General features: G+C 45.4%; 1 protein-coding gene across 1 annotated transcript in view; it reads right to left on the reverse strand.

Moving 5' to 3' along the window:
* Positions 1 to 5,622: 5,622 nt before the first annotated feature.
* The window catches only part of MED13L (mediator complex subunit 13L), a 186,665-nt gene continuing 169,831 nt past the window's right edge, over positions 5,623 to 22,456 (reverse strand). The window contains exons 22-31 of the mRNA XM_059863897.1: positions 21,644 to 21,863; positions 19,133 to 19,321; positions 17,508 to 17,731; positions 16,924 to 17,066; positions 15,594 to 15,752; positions 14,209 to 14,385; positions 11,933 to 12,087; positions 9,879 to 10,040; positions 9,475 to 9,587; positions 5,623 to 8,475 (exon numbers count right to left, since the gene is read on the reverse strand). Of these exons, the coding sequence (XP_059719880.1) occupies positions 8,343 to 8,475; positions 9,475 to 9,587; positions 9,879 to 10,040; positions 11,933 to 12,087; positions 14,209 to 14,385; positions 15,594 to 15,752; positions 16,924 to 17,066; positions 17,508 to 17,731; positions 19,133 to 19,321; positions 21,644 to 21,863 (1,675 nt within the window). The 3' untranslated portion in view covers positions 5,623 to 8,342. The remainder of the gene's footprint in view (positions 8,476 to 9,474; positions 9,588 to 9,878; positions 10,041 to 11,932; positions 12,088 to 14,208; positions 14,386 to 15,593; positions 15,753 to 16,923; positions 17,067 to 17,507; positions 17,732 to 19,132; positions 19,322 to 21,643; positions 21,864 to 22,456) is intronic.

Below are 22,456 nucleotides of genomic sequence, written 5' to 3' on the forward strand. Positions count from 1 at the left end.
TCTCCCCACAGCAGAGTCACCAGAATGTCCAGGGGCAGGCTCTCATGTGACTTTGATCCATGCCAGGGATGGATTCCAGATGGATACTTCCCCAGAGCTGGCCTACAGGCATGTTTCACACAGCATTGATGGGGTGTTAACGATGCTAAAATTTCAGCCAAGCTCCTCAGACATGCTGGGTTGGGAATGAGGAGAGGAGTTCTTTAATAAAAACCTGATGTAGACCAGGCAGTTTTACCTGTAGTGCAGCCAGAAAAGCCATCAGAGCACCTGGAAGAGGGAAGTGAAGGTGCAGCCCCTGGCTGTTACCAACTTAGTGAAGCACCAGTGAATCTTGGCATTTCCCAAGCCTCTGGGCCTGGGATGAAGCCATTTTTTGGAAGGTGCAGGGTGGTGTGCAAGTGGTGGCTTGATGCTGGGGGGTCTTGGGGGGATTTGCCACAGGGAGCTGTGAGGTGGCCCAGGGCAAAGGGAGCTGAGGGAAGGATCAGGCACATGTCCATGGAGCTGTGGCTCCCCACAGGTCCTGCAGTGCTCTGCAGGACACACACAGAGCTCAGGGCAGTCCTGAGAAGGGGCTCAGGGTCTGCTCTCCCCTGCCCTCAAGTCCTGCCTGATTCCTGGGGTGGGAACATGGCACAGGCAGAATGGAGCTGAGCCATTGAGCTGGGCTTGGGCTGCCTGAGTGGCATTACCACACGCCTGCTGGGGTCATTTTTGGCTCAGACATCCAACTTCTTTTTTCCTGAATTGAATGGTCCTGATCTGTATCCTAGTTTAGAGGCCATTCCACATTTATGTATTTGAATTACTTCTGATATTTTATTGGCCAGTTCCACAACATTCCGGGATCTTTCTGTAAGTCTTTGCAGAAGGCTGTAGCTTTTGTTGTCCTAATTAATTTTATGTGATCTTGACTAGAGTTTGCAAACTAATGCTCTGCACTCTGCTGCCTGAGAGCCTTAAAATGAACCAGAGCTGAAGTGAGCCAGTGGCATTGATTGTTACACAGGCAAGGAGTAGCAAAGCCAACAGTTTGCCCAAAATCCCACGTTGGTTTGGGCAGCTTGAGAGTTTTGATCTTTCCTCTCCTCTCAATCCCTTTAGTGTGCCTTCCTTACTTGCTTATTAAATCTGGAGTTGTTCTTCTGATTAACTGCACCCTTGTAACTGCAAAGCCATTGCCCAAGAGGCTGAAGGGGTGGGCAGTAGTTGCACAGAAACCTGGAACAGCAGTTCCATTCCATGAGTGCTGGCCTCAGGCACTCTGAGGTTATGCATTAACACTGAGTGCCAGTGCCCCTCACCTGCACGGGCACCCTGGGCTGCCATCTCCAGTCTCCAAAGGAACAGGGAACTGGGGTGGAGGAGCCCACACCAGAGTGCTGCACATGGAACAGAGGTCACCCCAAATACCCCTCCCTGATTAGGAATCTGTAGACTATAGCAAAGGATTTGTGCTTCCTGAATGGACAGGGGACTCATCCAAGTCACCTAAATAACAAAAGCAGAGAGATTCTGGGAAAATGAGAAAAACATTCTCTCAACTTCTGACTGAATTTGTTTAGGGAGGGAAGGTTATGTTTTGTGGAAAGGGATGCTCACTTGTGTGGCATATTTCTTTTAAATAAAAGTAACATTTCACTAGTGAAAGGGCCCAACATCAAAAAACAAGTTAGCAACATAAAGTGCAAAGAGAGGGGCAAACCAGTGATGATGGGAATCTCCAAGCAAAGGAGGGGTGTCCTCTGTCCCTCTGTTGCCATAAAAGCAACAGGGCCCTTGGTGGTACGAGTTGTTTTCCACTTGGGCTCTCCCTGTTGTTTACAGCTCAAGTCACCCTGAGACCAGGCATGGGCCCATGCAGGTCCCTTTTCTGTCCCCTGCCCGTCCCTGGACACTGAGGCAGTGCAGCAGAGTGTGCCATTGCAGCAGAACCCTTCCCCACACACCGCAGCCTAACAGGGGGAAAGAAATCCAAGGGCAATTACTTGGAGCTGAAATGCTGCTGAAGCCAGGAGCCCAGAGAGCTGCTCACAGCACCGTTCTTTTAGCACTTCCATGGGCCATTACCCTGCTGGGATTAAGAGCCCCCTGCCCTGCCATGCGCACCCTGCCCCATCACCTGCCTCTCCTGGCCTGTCTTTTCCCCAGGCACTAATGAAATTACCACCGAGACTGATTACAAGTGGGGTGGAGCACTTTGACCAATGAACCCACACCTGCTCGCGTGGTTGACCTTTAATGATCCAGCTCTGTAGCTCTGCAGTTTAATTTGGTTTTTTAAAGCCTGGTTTAGGGAGAAGCTGCAGTTTCATTTGCCATCAAAACGTGACCCCTGCTGGAGGACCAAGGATGTGACTTCCAGTTATTCCTATGGATAACCCCACACAGAGAACGGCACAGATGAGATTAATGTGATATGATACAGCTGTCACTGGCTGCAGGAAATCACAGACAGCTAAAAAAAGGTTGGCTTAAGAAGACTTCCTATTCACCCAACTGCAAAGGTAAAAAAGCTTTTTAGGGTTTTTTTTTTTTTTGGTTGGTTGGTTGTGGTTTTGGTTTTATTTTTGGGTTTTTTTCATGCATGTGATTGTGTTCTACAGAATTGTAGGAGCTGGTGAGCTTTTCCTGCAGGGCTCTGTGTGTGTGTGTGTGTAATTTTTTTTTAATGGGGGTTCTGGTTATCAAATCTTCTGGCAGAAAGTTCTCCAAACACTTGTAGTAGCAGCAGTGCATTTGAGGATGTAGTTTGTTCCTAGATTTATACCAGCCTGACATTTTCCCAATGGCAAAATATTTAAATAAAAACAAAGAGAGTGTCAGGCGGGTAGGAGTTTTTTAAACATATGTCTAATTTAGTGTGTAAGGAAAATAAATTCCACTTGTGAGGACCCTAGGCCTGCCCTGGTTGCCACGTGGGCTGCAGCAGTTCCCTGCTGGCCTGGCTGTGTCTTTGAAAAGGGCCCAGCTGGAGTGAGCATCAGTGCCTGGGGAGCAGCTGATGTTGCTGGGTAGATGACAGAGGTCCTCCAGGGGCAGGTATTGCTGAAATGAAACATCTGTCCAACAGGAAAAGGTGCATGTGCTGTGGGAAGGAACCCACATTCCTGCAGTGTGAAGGTAGAGGAGGTGGCTGGGTACCAGGGGTTGGCTAAGAGCCGAAAGCTTTGGGGAACAGAGGAGGTGTTAACAGCAGAGGCTGCTGTAGTATCCTCAGAGCCACATGAGAGTGGCCATGGAATGGGACCAGACCCTGTGGGGCAACCAGAGGGAGCCAGCAAATTCCAGTGGGTGTTGCAGGACCACAGAACATGTTCCTGTAGAAAGAGTCCCCAGCAGTGCCATGTCCTGCTGGTTTGCTGAAAAGGGGCCCTGGTGCTAAGCTGGTTTTTAATCATGATTCTGAGAGGTCTCAATAAGTAGCTCTTACAGGGAAAAGCTGATGTTTATCAGATAAAGGTGCATGTGCTGTATGGTTTTGGCTTCTATCAGCTGTACTGGAGATGTGTGTCCATGGTTGCAGGGGCTGACAGGGCCTGGCATGTAGCAGAGCAGGAGCTGCTCATATAGAATGGCTCAGCCTGGAGCCTGCTCTGCCTGGAGCAGAGCTCCTGTGAGATCCTGTGACAGCTTAGGGCAGCCTGAATTCCCAGCTGGCCTCACACAGACACTGGGGCCATCTTCTTTCAGGCCTCTGCAGAGTATTTCAGGTTGCAAACAGCCCTGAGGTTTCTGTAGCCCATGGGACGTGCTGTGGGATTTCTCCTTTGAAACCTGGTAGAGCAACAGCCAGTGAAGCACATCAACTTTTGTCCAAGGGTTAAGGTTCAGGATCAAAATAGGGAAGTGGAAGCTGCATAATTTTATAAATCCTGCTTTGTTGTCAAAGACCAAAGCCTTCCTGTTTGGGGATGCAGGGTTGTTCCATTTCCACTGTGAATGGTGAGAGACTGCCCATAAACCTCATGTTTACTTCACTATTTCTGATGCTTTCTACATGTGCTGAAACAGCTTTCAGGTGGCCATGACATTTTGTCAAAAATAGAGATGGCAGTTGGGAAAGGAAAAGTAGTTTAATGTCAGCCTAATCTTAAAAAGCATTTTCTTTACTGGAGTTGAAGAACTGAGTCCATCACCACAGTGTTTCACAAATTTGTTGTAGATATTCCATTATTGTTACAAATCAACTGAGATTTCAGTTTTTTCATTCAGGTCTTCCTTACAGTCCTCATGGAATGGAATATTTAATTGGTAGGTTTTGTCTGTGACACCACTGAATTAGACACAATGTAATCTCCATGAAACAAATACTGCTCTGCAGTAATTCCTGGTACTTGCAGCTACAGGAAAAAAATCAAAATGTAACTGTTCTGTACAAACTTGGATAGGGTAATTGAACAGTGTCATTTAGTACCATAATTTACAGTAGTACAGTGAACTAAAATATACAAGCTTGAAAGTTAAAAACAAAAAGGTAAAGTCTTAGGGACTATTATTTTTGTAACTATCTGAATTCAGAACTAAGAAGCACCAAAATTCAAGTGGACAAGAATTAACATCTACTGAGGAAATCCCAAATGGCCATTAAAGAGGCATGGAAAGGGGTGGAGTTCCTCCATCCATGGAGTTCCTCCATGACACTGGAGATGTCATGGGATGCTCATGTGGGCTTCAGCTGTTATGGAAAATGAGTTCTTTTAGGATACTTTTTAAGGGAGTGAGCCACAAAGATCAGCTGTGAGACACTTGGAGTCTCCAGAAACTCCTCCATCGCCCTTTGCCAGCCAGCACTGCTGTAACAGGGGCTGTCCCTGCAGCCTGGGCTGGCACAGCTGGCTCCAGCCACCCCACATACCCCAGGATGGTACAGCTGGATCCTTCCCCCCATCCCAGGATGGCACAGCTGGCTCTAATCCCCACTCCCCCACATCCTGGGATGTCACAGCTGTTCAGTAGATGTCATTTTTGGCACTTCTGTATTTGGGAATGACTGCTAATCCCAGAGTGTCTCGCTCTGAAGAGACCTCCTGGGGTGCAACAGTCCAACACAGCCCTGCACACAGCAGTTACACAGCACAGAATTCAGTTAGCACAGAATCTCAGAGTATCCTGAGCTGGGAGAGACCCACAAGGATCATGGAGTCCAGCTCCTGTGGGCTGGGGATTCTGCAGCTCCTCGGGGAAGCCTGAGGCCATGGCTCTGGTCCCTCATCCAGGGCTGTCCTGCAGCCACCATGGCCCTGTCCCCATCCCTGTGCCTGGATGTGCCCCTGGAGAGGGGCCAGGCCTGACCTGCCCCTGACAGCTCCTGCTGGAGACTCACCTGCTGCACATGGAGAAGTTCATCCATCATTGATGCACCCCTGGGTTTGGAGCTGCCCATGGAAAGCAGCCACTGCTCCCGTGGCACTGGATTATCCCAGGTTGCTCCCACCTACCCCTCTGGCAGGATTTTCCATCCTTGGCATCAGTGACAGCCCCTGTCCCCTCGCAACAGCCATGGTTTGAAACATTTCATTCCAGTTCCAGTCACAGCCCTGGATCTGCACCCTGCAATTCCTTCCCTGGGAATGCCAAAACTCAGAGCTCAATAAAAGAAAAAAACTGCACCAACAGTTTCAGTAATTCAATAATTTATTCATCTAAAAAAGTGTGTAAAAGTATATAGCTCTCATCCACAAGGTATATATGAATGACATTTAAAATGGAGGTCTTTTATTATTATTGTTTCTTTTTATCAAAGTCTTTTTTAGTGTATTGTACCAGCGATATACTGTAGATTTAAAATGAACTTCACATTTTTTTTTTGTTTTCTTTCAAATTGTCGGCTATATATAAAAGAAGCTCACTGCAAAATGCTCAGAGGAAAAAAAAAAAAAAGAAAACAAAAAGAAATTCAGAACTCCCCAGAAATGTACAGCTTTTACATTTAAAAAAGGTTCTGAAATATACATACAAGCATGCTGGACATTCCCCACCCTCCCGCTCCCTTTAGCTCAAACAACTGTAATAATAATTCTGATTTAGGCATGATTTTCCAAAGTTAGAAATAAAAAAAAAAATAATAATAACTTTCTTCACTCTGTAGGAAAGCCAGGGCTTGTACATTTCAGATTAATTCAGTAAAAAACTCACAAGTAAAATAATGCATATTTAAGAGAAATATTATACAGAACTTCTCACACTGAAGTACATAAGATTTTTCTTTAAAATCTATTGCCATTCATTTATTTTGCACAAAAACGTATAAATATGTCACCAGCTTCTCTTAACTTAAAAAAATTAAATAAAAGACACCAGATGAAAACTACTCCTCGCTGCCCTTTTTTTAATTTCTAATTTTTGCTTAGAACCAGGTTTGAGGGGAAGAAATGCCCCTGGATAAAAACGGCCCATTTAAAAACAATAAGCAAAATAATAATCCAAAGTTCAGATGAATCCTGGGAACAAATAACCCCCAAATGGTAAAAGATTACAAATGTCTACTTTACATTGTTTTCCTCCCCAAGTTAAATTTTTTTATACAAGTTTACAATCTTCATCTTTTTATGCTCTTCAAAAGGCCTTGAGAATTTTCTTTTCTGATTAAGAAAAAATAGTACTGCAATATTTTTAAAGTCAATTTTACACTGTACACATTAGATACAAATGGTTTGATATCAGATTTTTTTAACCTATACATTGCAAAGAGGACACCCACACAGAGGGGTGGAGCAGGGAAGGAAATAATCCATTTACAGGTTCCTCTCCTGCCTTCACCTTCTCATTACACAAGCAATTCTTTTTTTTTTTCTTTTATTATTTTATATAATTTGTTTTAAATGTTACATTATCTCAAGAAAAATACTTTTTAAAATCATAGAATTTCATTTTTTTTAACCAGAACATGAAAGTCTTTTGGAAGAACTCTAAACTTGGTAGTTTTTCTACACAGCCAGGGGAGGGGTCACCCAGCCTGATCCAAGTGCCTGACCCTGGCCCCCTCCTGCTGCCCAGTGCACCCCCAGAAATGAGGGAATGGGGCTGGAATAGGAACCCCTGGGAGCCTGGAATGAAGGAGTCATAAAAATACTTCAATTAGCCATTAACCCTCCCAATGGCGATCATTTCACTAAACAAAGTAACTTTGCCACCACAGTGGTGTAACTTCAAGTACTAATTTAATGATATAATTTTTAAAAATTATTTCTTTGAAATAATATTCCTATAGTCAGAAAAAATACACCAGATTTGTGACTGATTTAGTGTAAACAAAAACCGTATTTTTGGATATGTACATGGACGAGTCTGCCCAGAATTCAAGGGCGACTTGGCTTTCAGTAAATACTTTTCTAGCATCACTAAATTTGCTGGAAATATATTTCAATCATAGCTCTACAATAGAATAATTTGCCACTTTCCACTTGCCCTGAACTGGGCTTTAAAGTATTTTTTCCTCCCTACCTCTCTCTCACTCTTCTCCCTTAGGTAGTGTTATCCTTCATTAAACACTGGCCATTCCTTGCTTTAACCAGGCTAAACACAGGGGAGAATTCCTTAAAATACAAGATATCCTTACCAGAACACTTCCCTTCCCAGATTTTGATTGTTATGAGCTTCTTTTGATTTCCAGGTCAGAAGAGTGAGAGGTCTGTAGATAAATAACCCTACAGTGGAACGGAGCTGGATTTTTAAGGTATTTCTACTGTTCCTGGTCCTTTATAATTTAATCCCTCCCCTCCCCAAACGTAAAAATAAATAAAGTATCTCCAGACCATTCATATCTACATGGACAGGTAACAAATGCATGCATTCATCCCAATCCACTCTGACAGGAACTCCAGGTAGACAGAAAACTCCAATATTTATACGAGACTACAACTGTGTGGTTTTGTGTTTGTGGTTTTTTCTTCCTGCAAAGTCCCAGTTTACGACGATCAAACAACAAAACAGCTGAACTGGTCACTACAAGGTGGTTTTTACTCAGAGGGCTGACACTGCTCGTGGGTCTTTATCAGTTCCTAATGCAAAAAGATCCTGTAGTCTTCCTTAAAAAAATAAAATATTAAAAAAAATAATCACACTGACCAGTAGTTACTGAGCCACCAAACTAACACTGGCTTGAGGTTACTCTGTGTTCACTGTTCTTGGATGTTCCCAGATTTTGGACTGAAGCTGCCAGAGATGTTAATGGGTAGTTTAGTTTTGAACACTGCAGAATTCACATGTGCTTTTGGAGGAACAGAAGCACGGCACAGGACTGGTCTGAAGAGAAGCAAACGGAGCTCTTTGCAGGTCATGGCACGTTCCAGGGCGGAGGGGAGAAGCAGCCAGAAGAACAAGTGCTTGTGTGTGTCCTACAGGATGTTCATGATGGCGTTGTAGAGCTGGGTGAGCACCACGAAGTGCACGGGCAGGCAGGAGCTGCGGTCCTGTGTGGCCGGGTTACACGTGAGCCAGGACAGGGCGTTGTACTGCTCCAGCACAAACCTGCACAGCAAGGCACAGACGTCACAGCCTGCCCTGGGGCTGTTAATGGGCTCTCCTGGACCTACACCCTGACAGAGCTGCCAGTATGTTGGCAAAGGAGGAACCTCACTGAAAAGCAGGAGGGTTCAGCTTTGCTATGTCTGAGCTATTTGCATGAAGGCCCTCCCAAACACACACGGACTCACAGTGGTTCAAATGCCACTGCTGTCAAAGCCTTGGGGATTGAACACCTCTGCCTCTCTGGGCACCCTGTACCAGTATTTGCTCACACTGTTCCTGTGTTCCTCTATCTAATTGCAATTTCTCATCTTGTGTCTGTTGCATCTCATCCTTTCCCTGTCCACTGCATTCTCGTTTTACTCAATACCTGGGACACCTGTGAGAGCTCAGTCCTCCCAAGAGGCTGCAAATTCAGATCTTCTAGAATAGTACACCCCCAATTTCCTTAGATTAGACATTCCCATTCCCTGCTGATGTTTGTTTGTTCACACAGATCTGTGTCCAGTCCCCAAAGGTGGGATGGAGGCAAACAGGCCCCACACCATCCTGAACAATAAAACACACACCCTACATGCATTCAGGAACAGTGTCTCCTTTACACCCCAGTGCTAGCACAGTAGCATCAGGAGTGCTTTTATCTCCTCCTACAAATCCACTGGGTTCAGTGAGGTAAGATAATATGAGTGGCACAGATCAGATTAGATGCCAGGGGAACAGAGCAGTCTGGGTGGGGGGGCAAACCATGATGTCCCCCTGACAAGGCTGAGCTGTTCTGAGTTTGCTTGGCATCATTGTGCACAGCAGAGGGAAACCCCCAGAATTCCCCCTCAAAGCCCTGCTCTGGCATCATGGAGGAGGAAATGCCCCAAGACACAATAGGGCATGGCAGGGCTAAAAAGTGCTGATAAGTAATTGTGATAGGTTGGAAAGGTTACTCTGAAACCTCCAAGCTCAGTCCCCAAATGTTTAGGGCAGAAATGAAGACCTAAAGGGTGTTACCTCAAGACATCTGATGTAGTTTTAGAGTCGAGGGGGTGAGGAACTCGCTGAGAATTTCTGGCAGGTAGGAGCTCGTCTGTCTGCGCTACAGAGATGTGGTGATGGAGAGAGGCCTGTGCCGAGGGAAAGAGCAAAAATTAACTTCTCATACAGCAGGTACTGCTAAAGATTCTCAAGAAACATCCATTGTGAATCACCTCAGTTGGCAATTCTGTGCTGAACCCCCCCCATGACCACGTGTATTACCAAATTAATGGTAACAATTTTGAATAAATGGACTGGAGTTCTGCAGTTCTGGAGTGGGAGGTCTCAGGGTCACTCTGACACCACAGACTCCAGCTGCAGCTTGTACAGGCATGGAAACAGCAGTGGATAATGAGTGCTCCATGTGGGGCATGACAGACCTTCAGGAAGAGGGGACACTGGTTCTGTGCCTGAGGACAGGAGGACCAGAACCACTGCGGGAGGTTCTCCGCTTTGGCAGTCGACACAAAGTACCCCAGAGCCAGGGGCTGCTGCTTCAGCTCCTCGGGGGCTTCTCTGGAGAGGAGACGTTCACCTTGGCTCTGCAAGACAGGGAAAAGGCAGCTCTGGGGGTGCTGTCAGTACAGCCTGCTCCTGGAACGGTGACTTCATTTGCTAATTACTGTCCTGTGACAAATGAGCCCTCCTTTAGTCCGTCAGGAATCTTAGTCAAAGTTACCCAGGCCCTGCCTTATTCCCCTGTACTTGGTTCTCCTGGCTTATGTTTCAGAAGCACTGTAGATTCCCAAACAGCTGGGAGAGCAGTTCACTTCATCCATAAATGTCAATAGGTTAGGAAAAAAGGCAAAGATTCCACAGCACAGAAAGCAGCTCAATTACAAATCCCTCCCTGCCAATCCCTTCCAGTGGGTCTGGACAGGAATCCAAGGCAGGAAAAAAGCCTGGAGCAGGGGGCACAGGGAGCCCAGCACACGGGGCTGGTGCCCAGCCATCAGTTATTGCCCTGACCCCAGGCCCACGGGGGGATGATCACACACTGCTGCTCTGCTAAGGCCAAACATTACACTGCAATTACCAGGCCTGGCTTAATGGTTAATGGGAATTACTCGGTTTCAGCTGGAAGGGGCTTGTCCAGGGCTCTGGGCTCAGGCCATGAACCTCTCAGGGCTGCTCCCAATGGATGCAGCTCCACTGAAAGCAACCTCTGCAGAGAAGTGGGACAGAATGGATTGCTGAGGGAACTGGGGAGAGAGAAAGTGAGGAGTTTTGATTTATGGCTGCAGGGTTTGGCAGCAGAATTTAGAAGTTTTCATTTGCCCACACACCGGTTTGGAATAACTGGGACAGCAGTGTGCTGTTATAGAGCCTTTGATGGGAGAGTTACACAATCCACACAAGGTGGTTGTGGACTGATCTCACAAAATACAGGATTAGTATTTCTGTGGCTGAGGAAGGAGGCATTTCTCCCTCACTGACTGTATTAAAGCTCCACTGAGGCATTTTGGCAGAGTTTTCAAGGGAAATACAGGTAGGACTTACTACTTCCAGGGGTAAAACTATCACCATTTAGTCAGTCATGCTCAGGAGTTAGAATTCTGGTCTGGAGACATCTCATTGACATGTCAAAAATGGTATAAAAGTTACCCTGTTTCTCTCATAAAATACTCTATTATTTAGTAAAGAAGTAATATGCTACTACTTCAAAGTTAATACTTCTAGAACAAAACTTCACAGAAACTTGCAAAGCACAAAACTTCAACCTAATTGTGAAGGAAACCATTTTAAGAGAACAGTTCAGTCTTACATGATTAAATGTAGGAGTGAAAGAGTTCCATCAAACCTGATCCAAGCCAATTCAAAAAAAAGAACATGAATTACTGAAAATAATTTGCATTTTAAGTAATCACTGATGTTGGAACTGACTTTATAAAAGCCACTTCAAACAAAAATAACTCCCAAACGTTGTGTGCTCTGGGCTAAATATTCCTAAGAAAACAACATCTGCATAACCATCCAGCACCTGCGGAGTTTCCATGGGCAGTTTCATCACTGGGAGAATTCTCTCCCTCTTGCCTCCCCTGAAATCCATGGGAACAGGGCTGTCACAGCTTCCCTCCTCTCAAAGACTTGTCACTTCATGCCAGAGACATTCCATAGGATTTTCCAGGAAAGAATGGATGAGTACAGATTAAATCTATGCAGGGTCATCAGCTATGGCTGTGCCACACCAAAATAAAGCTGCTGTCCTACTGCTCTCTCCCCCTCAATTATTCACCAACAATTAACTTGGAGGGTGCAAACAGCCATTGCAGAGACACCTCCAGCAGTATTTAACCTTCAGTTTTAAATAATTTTTGTTTGCTGTTGAGCTAATTATGTGTCAGGATCTAAAGGAAAAAGATTCTGTTGGAGGATTCGGGTGTTCCTCTGTATTTTATTTTAAGCGCTGTTCCCTATGGTGCTCCAGCCTTACCCTGCTGTGATGGTAGTGAGATCCCACTCCAGTGCCAGATGGTGATCCAGGGGAAGGAACTGGGGAGGAATTTGGTGAAGAGTGAAGATTTCCTGTTATCAAAATTCTAATGTCATTGTCCATGTCATCTGGGAATGGGAGATCAAACATGTCATCTGGAAAGGAAAAGAAAAGAAAATAATTTCCAATGTGCTATACTCTTTTCTCCAAGAAATTTTTATAATTTCTTACCTTTCCCTTCAATTTATTTACTTTCCCTTTTTCTTTTACATACTCCCAAGATAGATGAAAGCAGAGATAAAAATTTTAATGTTTAATCCCCCTTAGAACCTTTGACTGCAACCACACAGACATAAAAGGGAGAGTTGGCAGGCAGCTCTTGGGATAATGAATTTTAGCAGTGGCCACACAGTGAACAGAATTCCCATTGTAGCAACTCCATAAAATCCAGACTGAATTTTGTAACAGAACAACTGACACCTCTGTGCAGTTGGTCACAGAGACCCCTAAACACTAAACCCCTAAACTTGGAATCATCACACACAGCTCCAGGTGCTGCTGCCACAGGTGCTGCTCCTCAGGCTCCCAGAGCTGCACAACAGCTCCAACCTCTGGGAACAGCCCTGGCAGCTCCAGGGAAGCTGCCCCTGGAATCTGTGAGGACAGCAAGGCTTCCTCACAACAAGGGACTCGTGATTCTTTCAGACACTGCACCAGGATCCCCCACAAAGCAGCCTTCATATCCCACTTTCACCTCAGGAGTTCCACATAGCTCATTAGCATAATTGGCTGGATTAATTTGGTTTATGTTAATATAGGGGGAGGCCTAAAGATACAGGGAAGATGTGTTTGCCTTATGCATGCGTTACTCATGATCTGCACACAGAGTAAGTTGTCTACTCTGAGTAAGTTATGGGAGAGAAGGATATGGCACCATCAACACAGAGCCAAAAATTACAGCATCACAATGTGGTTTAGAGGGGGTTTTCTTATCCAGATTTCTCAGCAGGTGAAGAAATCCAAGTGTATACTGCTATTTAAAGTATATTTTAGTGGGTAGACAGGTACAGTGGAAGCTGTCTGAATTAACTGCATTAATTAAAATTGTAACCAAATTTATACTAAAACACAAAGCCCTAAGTAGAAGTCATGCATCCTACATATAATAAACAATAAATAACAATTTCTCTTGAAAAATATTAATTTACTCCATATAAAATGGGAAGGTATGTGTGTCCTGAACTATCTTCACCTAAGACCCCAGTATTGAAACAGGCAGGTGGTTGTTTTCCTTCATCTCCCAAAGAGAAACTCTGGATTGCCAGAGCAATGTTATAACTGAAGTTTATTAACTTGTGTCCTACAGCCTCAGTAAACAAACCAGAGCTAATATCATGCTCTGCTTGGCCCCTAGAGCAGAAATGAGCTGGCTAATGGCAGTAGGAAGCAGCTTAATCATTAAGTAGAGCAGAGTTAAGAAAATTAAATTTAACACCATTTTGGAAAAGGCCATTCTTGTACCTGACTCTAATTAACATCTGCAGCACCAACGGGCAGGTTAATGCAGGTTAATGTTTGTCATGCTTGGGAGGGATCCCAGTGCCTCCTGGGACAGGGATTGAGAGGGGCAACTTCCCTTCAGAGGCCCTGGGACATTCCAGGAGGGACAGATCAAAGCCTTAAAAGCAGTAGCTTACCTTTGTCTCCAGCCCAACTGCCCTCCTCATTAATACAGCCACTGTATGTGTTTGTAGCTACTCTTGGTTTAAATTGCTTTGCACTCATTTAAAGGATTTGGGACAAAGCAGGAAAATGCTTATTTGGATATACAGCATTAACCAGAGTCTTGCTGACTCAAACTGCAGGTTCAGTGTAAAAGCACTCCAGGGGCATCAGGAAATCTCAGGCTGGGATATTTTCCCTACTCAACCGCAAGTGCCTCCTTTGTGTCAGCTCTGCACACAACAGGGCACGATGTGAAGCACAGTTGGAAATCGGTGGCTGGCCTGAGCAAGTCACACCAAGACAAAGCACATTCTGGCCTGTGCCGCTTGGTGCATTGGCTGGTCCTTGTCCCTTCTGGAATAAACCAGTGTGACTCCAAAAATACACTCGGGGAGAGCACAGAGTGTCCCCCTGTAGCTACAGCCCTGCATGGTTCCCTTGCTGGGGTGGTGTGGGGTCTGTGCAGAACCCCAGCCCTGGGGGTTCATTCCTGCCCAGCTCAGCTCTGCTGACGCCCTGGAAAGGCCCCAGGGGATTCCCCCCTCACTCACCGTTGGTGGGGCTGAAGCCATCCTCGTTGGGGTAATTTGCAGGTGCCACCTGGATGGTGGCAGAGGTGGGGAACACCAGGATGTGTGTGCAGGAGGCGTCCTGGGGGGTGTTGAGCTGGGACGACTGCAGGTTCAGCGCCGTGCTGCGCCCGAACACCGAGCCCATCGTCACCGCGTCTGTGGGGACAGACACAGGGCACAGGTGGTCACTGCATCACCTCCCAAACACGTGTCCAGGGACATCTCTGCCCAGCCCACCTGCTCTGCAAATGCAGACACAGCTGAAGGGCCTTATCTTCAAAAGATTACATTGCTGCAAGAGCTTGACATTAAGATCACTAGTCCCACCTCTCCTGTCATTCTGCTGGCCCTTAATCAAATATTTACTTGTTAAACGACCAAGTTAAATTGATTTTTCACACACATCTCTGTAGAATTATGAAATGCACCCCACTTTGGTCAATATGAACACAAACACAAAAATAAAGCCGCACACCAATAAAGTTTCTCTCTCCTCCTGCTCTATTCTTCTCAATTACCCACCAACAATTAACTTGGAAGGTGCAAATACTCAATGCAGAGACACATTCTTCAGCAGTATTTAACCAGCACCTTCAATTTTAACCTAATTTTTGCTTGCTGTTGACCTAATTATGTGTCAGGATCTAAAGGAAAAAAAAAATTCTGTTGAAGGATTTGGGTCTTTGTGTTTTACTGTGATATGAAAAAAGCCTCGTTTGCCATCTGTTTTCTCACATTACAAATTCTCTGCTTTGAAAATATTCAACATGATAAGTAATTTTCAAGCTCAATTAATTCTGTTCTGTATTAGTCTTTTCTTTCTAAACTTAAAAAACCCCAGAGTGGCTTGTAAGGATATGTTAAGGATATGTCACCACATACATTAAAAAGTACGTGCTCGGGTAAAACAACAAAGGGAACCTCAGCATTAAATTTCACTTTAACTTAAGCCCATGGACTGCTGCTTGTAAGTGAACTCTCTAAATAACTTCAGCATGTGAGAAGGCAAATGGGCTTATTCTTATTCCCATTTCCACGGGCTCCTACTCATTCCCACTGTGCCTCCTCCAGGCACAAGGCTGTCTGTGACACCACTTCCAGCCCATGGGAACTGGGCTGCCTGAGCCCTTGGGCTTCCCAGGGAACAGATCAGCACTTTGGCAGTGGCCTGCAGTCACCCTCCCTCAGGAGACTGCTCTCCCCATGTAGCATCTCTCCAGGGTATTTTGGGGAATTCTGCTGGCTCAACCTATTTAGCCATGCTAGTCAAGTTCTTCACAGAAATCCCAAGATTAATGTGCCTAAGTGTGAAATGTGATAAAAGAACAGTTTTTCTGGCATTGCCATAGTTGGCTAAACCATACCTGGCATCACCACGAATGATCCCTGTGGCTCCATGGCAACGAGGCAGGCACTGAGGATGGAGGGGGAATCTGCTGCAGAGATGCCACACATGCGGCAAACCTCCTTCAGCTGTTTGCTGATTGTCTGCAGGGAGCACTCCCCGAGCAGGATACTCCAGTCTGCAAGGGAAAAGCATCATGGGAGGACAGAGCTGATGCAGAGCCAGCACCCACCTGGAAACAGCAACACATTCCCAACACTTGGCATTTCCTTAATCCCAGACTCTCCAGGACTGACTCCTGTGCACACGAGGGGTCTGGCCCTGCAAACTGAGTGCTCGAGGAGTTCCTGTGGCATGTGTTTATTCCATGGCAGTCTGCTTTCCTTTATTCAATACATTTTTTCCCAAGACCTTTTTGTTTGCTCAGTGATGTCTAAGTTGAGGAATCACAACTGAATCCTGTCTCTACGTCTGTGATAACTGTTCAGAACTTTCTCTAACCTCTGATAAAGCCCTCAAACTTCCATTCAAAGGACAGTGTGCAAATCCTGCACAACACGAGGGAGTGGCATCAGACCCAGAGCACAAGCAAGGAAAGGTTTATGAAAACCAATACAGGAATTCAGTGCCAGGGCAGGACTGCAGCCAGCTCTCCTGTAATCCATGCTCTCATGGCCCAGGAAATTCCAGTTTGGAGGATGCTGATAATTTCTCTGCCAGGTACTTTACACTCAAATCCACCTGGTCAAGTGGGCATCACTATCAAGACAACAATGGGGACAAAGGGAGAGAAAGGGCTTCAGCAGCTCTGGTGTTGATTATAAACTCCTAAGGAGCCCTGCCTGGGAAGCCTGGATATCTGGCTTCCCATCCATGTTTGCCCTCACTAAACTCTGGCAAAATAAACAACAGTCTATCCTGTCTGTGATAGAATTTGGCACACCTCGTTTAACTTTTGTAAGGTCATGGTTCAAGGAAGCAGAGACAGGACTTGGGAAGGTTAAGCCAAATTCACCCCATCTAACACCATTGTGTGACGGCAGAGTCTCAGCAAGTCTGCAGGTGATGCAAAACTGAGAGGAATAGCTGAGTCCCCATCCCTGGAAGTGTTCAAAAGCTGTGTGGATGTGGCACTTGGGGACATGGATCAGTGGTGGCTTCAGCAGTACTGGGGGACAGTTAGACTTGATGAGCTCAGAGGGCTTTTCCAACTTAAACAATTCTGTGGTTAGGTGATTACCACTCTCAATTTTGAAAGGTTTGTGATCAGGTCAGAGCCATCCTGCCTTGCACCCTGGGTCCCTGTCCCACTCCACACCCAGGGAGTGGCAGCCCTGACAATTGCACACCTTTCAGCTCCCCGTGGCCCAGGCGGCCCAGGCGCCCGATGACGACTCTCCACGGCAGGGATGTCATCTGGACAATGCCAATGCACCACTCCCAGAGCTTCTGCAGCCCGATCTTCCGGGCAGACAACTTGCTCCTCCTTGACCTGCAGGGGAAGAAATTAAACACAAGAGTGAGAGGACAATCAAGGACAATATTAAGATTTCTGTTCTCTCTAATTATGTTACTGTTTACCAGCTACAGAGTTCTGGGCAGTCCCTAACTTACCTTTTACTACTACTAACAAGAAAAACTACGTGTCTGCTTTCAACACTGCTACTGCAGTGCCATCCGACTGCTGAGCAACACACCAGGTGTTCCTCAAGGTAAGATTTGTAAGCAAAAAAAATTTAAATCATAAAACAAGTGTAACTCAGTCACTTTTCCCTGTGCAAATCTGAAAATCTGGAAGTGCCAACTGAAATGTTCTCACTTTAACACCAGCATGATCTCCTGAGCAGGAATGGGGATGGAAGGGATGTGCAAGGAGCTGGTGAGGGATGACTCCAGCCATGGATCCATGGGAGAAGCCAAGGGCAGTGAGTACCTGCTGGGCAGGTCGATGTTGACAATGCAGGTCTCCAGCAGCTCCCCGTGCAGGTCGGTGCAGGACGCCAGGAGCCAGCGCTGGTCGTGGGACAGGCAGTACCCCACAAAGAGCACGTTGTATTTCTGACTGGCCTCTCCAAACGTCTCTCCCAGCTCTGTCTGCTTGTCTTTGATGGGGGCCAGGATGAAAGGAGGTGAGTACAGCTGGATTGGGCTGGGCCTCTGCAACAGTCAGCACAACCATCAGGGGATAGATCAGAACCGACTGAACACAAGGAACACACACACACACATTGGCAGCGAGTACAGAGACAGGCAAGTGTGAAACAATGAGCAAATTCAAAGCATTCCTACTCAGGAGGGAGATTGGGAAAAGGGGGGTAATAGACAATTCACTGCTGCCAGTTAAAGCTGATGCGTTCAAACCTTATCTAAAGATTTCTTTTTATGTGCAGGTAACCCAGGGTATGAAAGCAGTCTTTGGACCAGTCTCTGACACAGGCAGGAGTTTAAACCCCCTCAGCTGTCAGATCCTCCTGTCCCTTAATCATCTTTAGGCCTTTGGCTGGATTTGCTCCAGCACATCTGAGTTTCTTGTTCTGAGGAGCCCAGAAGGGAGGAGGACAAACACCTCCCTGGCTGGCCTGCAGCACCTTCCCAAGGCAGCCCAACTGCTGCTCCTTGGGAGCGTCCATCATGTCCAACAGGACCTCCAGGTCATCTTCTGCAGAGCTGCTTCCCACATGGGCACCCCAAAGCCATCTTTGCCTTGGAACTCCTCTCTGGAGAACACATAGGAGGGGCCTCACCAGACATTCCATAATTATAAAACGGTCAGGGTATTTTCTTAATTCTTCAGCAAAGTTTGGGAGTCTGCAGTGCAGACTGACAGAAAATGTACAAAATGCAATAAACAGAGATTAATTAAATGCAGTAAGTAAATGCCAATAGGTTTGGCTTTGCAAGTAGGTTTTTAAACCCTCCCAAGCAGCTCTTTATGCCAAGGTAAATGTTTAAGTGTTTTGTTGGTCCATTAGATCTAAATAAAATATTCATAGTTATCTTTCAAAGAATGCAAAACATTCATAGAAAGTAGAATGGATTATTCTTCCTTTGATATCCCTGAAATTCCAGAATCAGGGCTTTAATATTTACAGTTTAAAATAGATAAAAGATAAGCCCATCGAAGAGGGGGATTTCTCCATTACCTCAGGGAATTATTATAACATCTGCAATTAGGCACAGGAACTTATTTCATATATATGCATATATATGTGAATAGAAATAAAGGTTGGGTTTAAACTCTGGTTGGAGCATTATAGAGTGAAACCACAAAATGACTCAGAATCCCAATTAATGTTGTTCATTTTCTCTTCTTTCACACTATAACCTTTTACTTTATGAATCAAAACCAGAAGTTTAACATGTTTTGAAAGCAAGTTAGCCTAATGCTTTTGTTACTATTTTCTATTCCATGCTAGTTTGCCTTTTCCCTTTGCATCATCACTGTCTTCTGTATCTTGGAAAAAATCCCCCAACAAGTATTTTCTCTACTCTTTGATATTTAAGGAAAGTGGTCACAGTTTATTAACTGACACTGATTTTCTTGCCACCAATACCAACCTCGGGATTTTTGAGGGTCATCTCAATGCTGGCAGCTGGCCCAAAGCCTGTGAGGGACTTGATGTGGATCTGTGTGGGCAGGGGCCTCCTGCACTGGCAGTACACAGAGAACGCCAGAGACTTCAAGTGCTGAATGTAGAAAACCTGTTCATCCTTCATTGTCTGCAGCATGTACTGGCAAGGCACAATCTGTGGAATTCAGACACACAATAAAACAGGGCTGAGAGGCTTCCAGGAGCTGCTCATTAACATCCAACCAGATCCACACAGTCATTAGTCACCGAACACCCAGCACGCTTTGGGATGCTCCACGATTTGCATTATGGGTCCTTTGGCAGGAGTGGCTGCAGCAGACAGGGACTGCATTCTCTGGGACAAAACTGCTTCCATCAAAATGAGAGTGAATTTTAATCCATTAAACCCAAACACTCGTATTCAAACACCCTGAATTTTTTACAAGTGTTTTTCTGGGCAACATCTTCACTTGCAGGTGGCCTGAACCACACAATCCCTGAACGTTGTGTTCAGGCAGGTTTGGCTCCATGGCTCGTGGTCAGGAATTGTTTGCTGTCCTTGTGGGAATTGGCACTATGGTGTCATCCTTACACAGGGGTGTAGAGGGCACAATTTAGATTCTGTTACAATGATTTGTATGGTTATTTCCCCTTTTCAGTTTAGTTCCCAGTGGAAGCTCAGCAGCCTCAGCTGCTGCTCAGTTTCATTTGTTTCAGAAAGTCAAGGGAAGCAGCCCACAAGGTTTCAACCAGCAAGAACCAGAGCTACAGGGAGATTTGCCTGGGAGATGAGTCTGGGGGTTAAGACCCAACTATACAACAAGAGCAAGTAGGAGAAATGGCACAACACTCCTTCAGAAGGAAACAAAGCATGACAGAACTCCAGTTTTCAGATCAAATCTATTTTAAAATTAGAATTAAATCCCTGTAACCTCACTGTTTTATCTACTGGTTTTATTGTACAAGTCCTACTTGTGGCTGTTAAAGTGTCTTTCCTTTTACAGTGAGATCTTTGGAGCAGAACCTGTCAATATAAAACATTTACATTGTTGCCAACACTACAAGACCCAAACAGATTCTTTCAACAAATATTTTCAACAGTAATAAAACTTAAGTGTCACAAAACTTTAACTACTTTATGGTTCTTGCTTGAACCTTCAGAAGCTTGGCAGCACATTCTGCTTACTAAATGTGCCTGTGTGTTTTTAAAAGCCAGCTTTACCCAAGGATTTCAGGAGCTGGGCTTTCCCCCTCTGAACAGGAACGGTAATAAAGCCGCAAACATTTGGGTTTGATTTATTTTGAAGTAACTGCATGTTCTGTGTGCTGTGGTACAGCTGTGAGAATACAGTGCTGGAACTGGATCATGTTTCCTTTGACTTAGAGAAAATTGCTGTTTCGACTTCAACTGGCAAAATGTATTTTGGGGAACAAACAGTGAATGTGGAAACAAACAGCACTGAGAAAAAGGGCCAGTGTGCTGCAGCCTCAGCTCCAATGGCAGTGCAGAGGTTACACAGTTCTTGTGTTTCAGACACTGTGGTATCAGTGGCTGCTTTGGTTTCAGTGTCTCCAGGTCTGGATCAAGCAGTTGCCTGCAGCCTAACAATATGAAGTTGTGGATCTGATTTTCATTTCATTCCCAAGCCTAAAATATTTTGGTTTCCCCCATCCTTTCAGGGGACAATGAGGTCAAAACTATCAAAAACAACAGTTTTCTATGGCCAGCTTGAGACACCACAAGAACTTCCATTTTTTTTTTTTTTTAACTAATTTGAAATACCTTTAAACCAAGGTGAGCAGACATGGATAAGGTGTACAGAAATCCTTCCCACACTGTTCCTGCCTGTGCCCTCTGGGCTCCCATTCCCCCCACATTTATTGAGGCTCAGCCTCTGTGACAGGAGGCCTGGCAAAATCCAGCCAGCCTGGGCAAGAGGCCAAGAGCTGCCTCTGGCTGCACAAATTAAATTCTTCAGCAATTCCATAGTAAGTAACTGTTTTTATATGCCAAGTTACATGGTAAATTATTTTTAAGAAGCAGATAATAACAATACAATAGTTATATTATACATTAAATGTCTGGTTTCACGTACTTCTTTTGGATTAAATAGTATAAATCAAGGGAATATAAACAGCAAACAACTCAACATGTAAAGTAATCAAAGGAGCAACTGGCCAGTTTTGGCAATGGCAACTCAAGTTACAACTTGAATAATTGCAATCCCACTCCAGGAAGCACTGAGCAGACAGGATTGCTGGGACCACGGGACAGAGTCGATGCAGGGATACTGTGGCTGCTCTAATTAATTTCCTCATCAAAACAAACACAAGGGATTGTTTTAATATACAGCCTTGCACTGTTAACAAAATAATTTGTAAATGCCACCTACATTTCATGCATTATCACTCATTTATCTCTTTCAGCACAGTGTGTCCATATCACAGGTGTGCTGTGACAGACTCAGTGTGAAGATACAGAGGAAGACAGAATTACCTGGAGAATGAAAGAATTCCTCATATTCTCAGGCAAGTTGTCCAACATTTCTGTGTAGCATCTCATGAGGCTCAGGAGCCAGAAGTTGGTGGAGGCAGACTCCTCGTCGGCAGTGTAGGTGAAGGGGTCCACCATGTAGATGACCACGGCGGGGGGGTAGGCGTTGCTGTCCGCAGCGTCCGGCTCCGTGGGGATCCCGATCCGCTCCCGCTCCGACGGGCTGGGGGCAGAGCCACAGGTGAGTACTGCTTGTGTCTGGGGCCAGGCTGAGCCAGGGGGAAGGAAAGCACGAGCAATTCTGACATCCAGAAGCAAAACTAAAACCCGTGAGGACAGACATTGAGATGAGCTGTGCTCTCAGCAGCTCCTAGTCTGAAATACCTGGGGTTAATCAGGCACTGAATTAAATCAGACCACATTATACCTGAAGAATATGGAAAAGTTGACTCCTTAGCTGTGTGTCTGGGTTTTGGTGCAGTTTAGGGTTTGCTTTTGGGAGAGGTAGAAGGGGAAGAATAGGAGTTTAGAAGTATCAAAGCAATTAATGGAGCCTGGGGTCCTGCTCAGGTCCAGGGAAGGCTCCACTGGCAACAGAACGAGGAATTGAGAATTTCATACTTGGTAAAATGCTCCTCCCGTGCCTCAGCCAGGAGTGAGAGGCTCAACATCTGTAAGTGATCAAAGCACTCAGCCTCTGTCAGAAGCCCCTGCAGCTGCTCAGAGGGTGTTTTGCACAGATCAGGGAACAGATGTCTCAAGGACAAGCCCAGCTCCAGCAGGATGTGAGCATTTCCCTCTCTGTAATACACACCA

Source organism: Haemorhous mexicanus, chromosome 19, assembly GCF_027477595.1.
Source record: "Haemorhous mexicanus isolate bHaeMex1 chromosome 19, bHaeMex1.pri, whole genome shotgun sequence".
Lineage (NCBI taxonomy): Eukaryota > Metazoa > Chordata > Aves > Passeriformes > Fringillidae > Haemorhous > Haemorhous mexicanus.